Genomic DNA, 950 nt, shown 5'->3' with positions numbered 1-950 from the left:
CACTTTATTCTCACATTTTTTTTTCACAATTTTTTTGTCCTCCCTCTTTCTGTGAAATCATATGTTACTTACTACTCATTCTTTGTTTTTTTGTTCTTTCCGTTCTATTGAATTAAATATAGCTATTTAATATGATTACTTATTACATTTCTCATGTTTTTCTTTTAAGTATAGATAAAGTCCAGTGGATGGATTGCCTAATAAGTGCACAAAGTAATGTTTATATAGAGATTCCTAAAAGGAGACACTAGTAAAAAAAGATATGCACACATTTTTTACTTTGCTGTCTTTTCTTACATTGAAGATATTAATGGGAAACTGTTAGAACTATGCAAAAATGACATAGGATGTTATTGTGAATAAATAACTCCTCAGAGCAGGACATAATTATTGCTTAGGATTACATGATGTTAATTTTCTCAGTAATACAACTAGAATTACTGAAGGTGTAGTAAGTTCAGTATGGAGTCTAAATTGTGAATCATTCAGTCTTTCCAAATTAGTTTTATTGTTTGTAGTGAGCACTTTGAAAGGGAGTCTTGCACAGTTCAAAATGAAATGGAAACTTCAAATCTGAAAAGATTGTGCTTTGCCTTGTAGTGTAGATTTACAAAATAGACAAGACAAGTAGATAACTTAACCAAGAGAGTAAGTAAAGCTTGGAATGTGAGTAGTCGTACACTGAAAGGAAAAGATGCTATCTTGAACCCTATTGACAGGACCTGACCAGTCTGATCAAGGACAGAAACCAGTTTTTACGTCAACGCTCAAATCAATTCCTGTTACCCTTCAGCTTCTGGCCGCCAGTCACACCTCGTGATGGAGGAAACATTTATGAAATTCGTTCGTACTTCCTGAAGGTACGTATCTTTCTCTTGTTGGGTTGACGGGATGTGTAGTTTGAATATCATGCAGACAGTTTTGTCTACTTTCGGTATTATGTAAACAGT

The 950-nt window shown here is 33.7% G+C and overlaps 1 protein-coding gene across 1 annotated transcript in view; it reads left to right on the top strand.

Moving 5' to 3' along the window:
- LOC119591443 (protein NipSnap-like) overlaps positions 1–950 on the top strand; it is a gene marked incomplete at its 3' end in the record, with an annotated part of 10,976 nt that overhangs the window by 9,225 nt on the left and 801 nt on the right. The window contains 1 exon segment of the mRNA XM_037940184.1: positions 720–860. Within this exon segment, the coding sequence (XP_037796112.1) occupies positions 720–860 (141 nt within the window).

This window comes from Penaeus monodon, chromosome 28 (genome assembly GCF_015228065.2).
Source record: "Penaeus monodon isolate SGIC_2016 chromosome 28, NSTDA_Pmon_1, whole genome shotgun sequence".
Lineage (NCBI taxonomy): Eukaryota > Metazoa > Arthropoda > Malacostraca > Decapoda > Penaeidae > Penaeus > Penaeus monodon.
The sequence above is the reverse complement of the archived record's forward strand: the minus strand, read 5'-3'. Positions and strand labels throughout refer to the sequence as shown.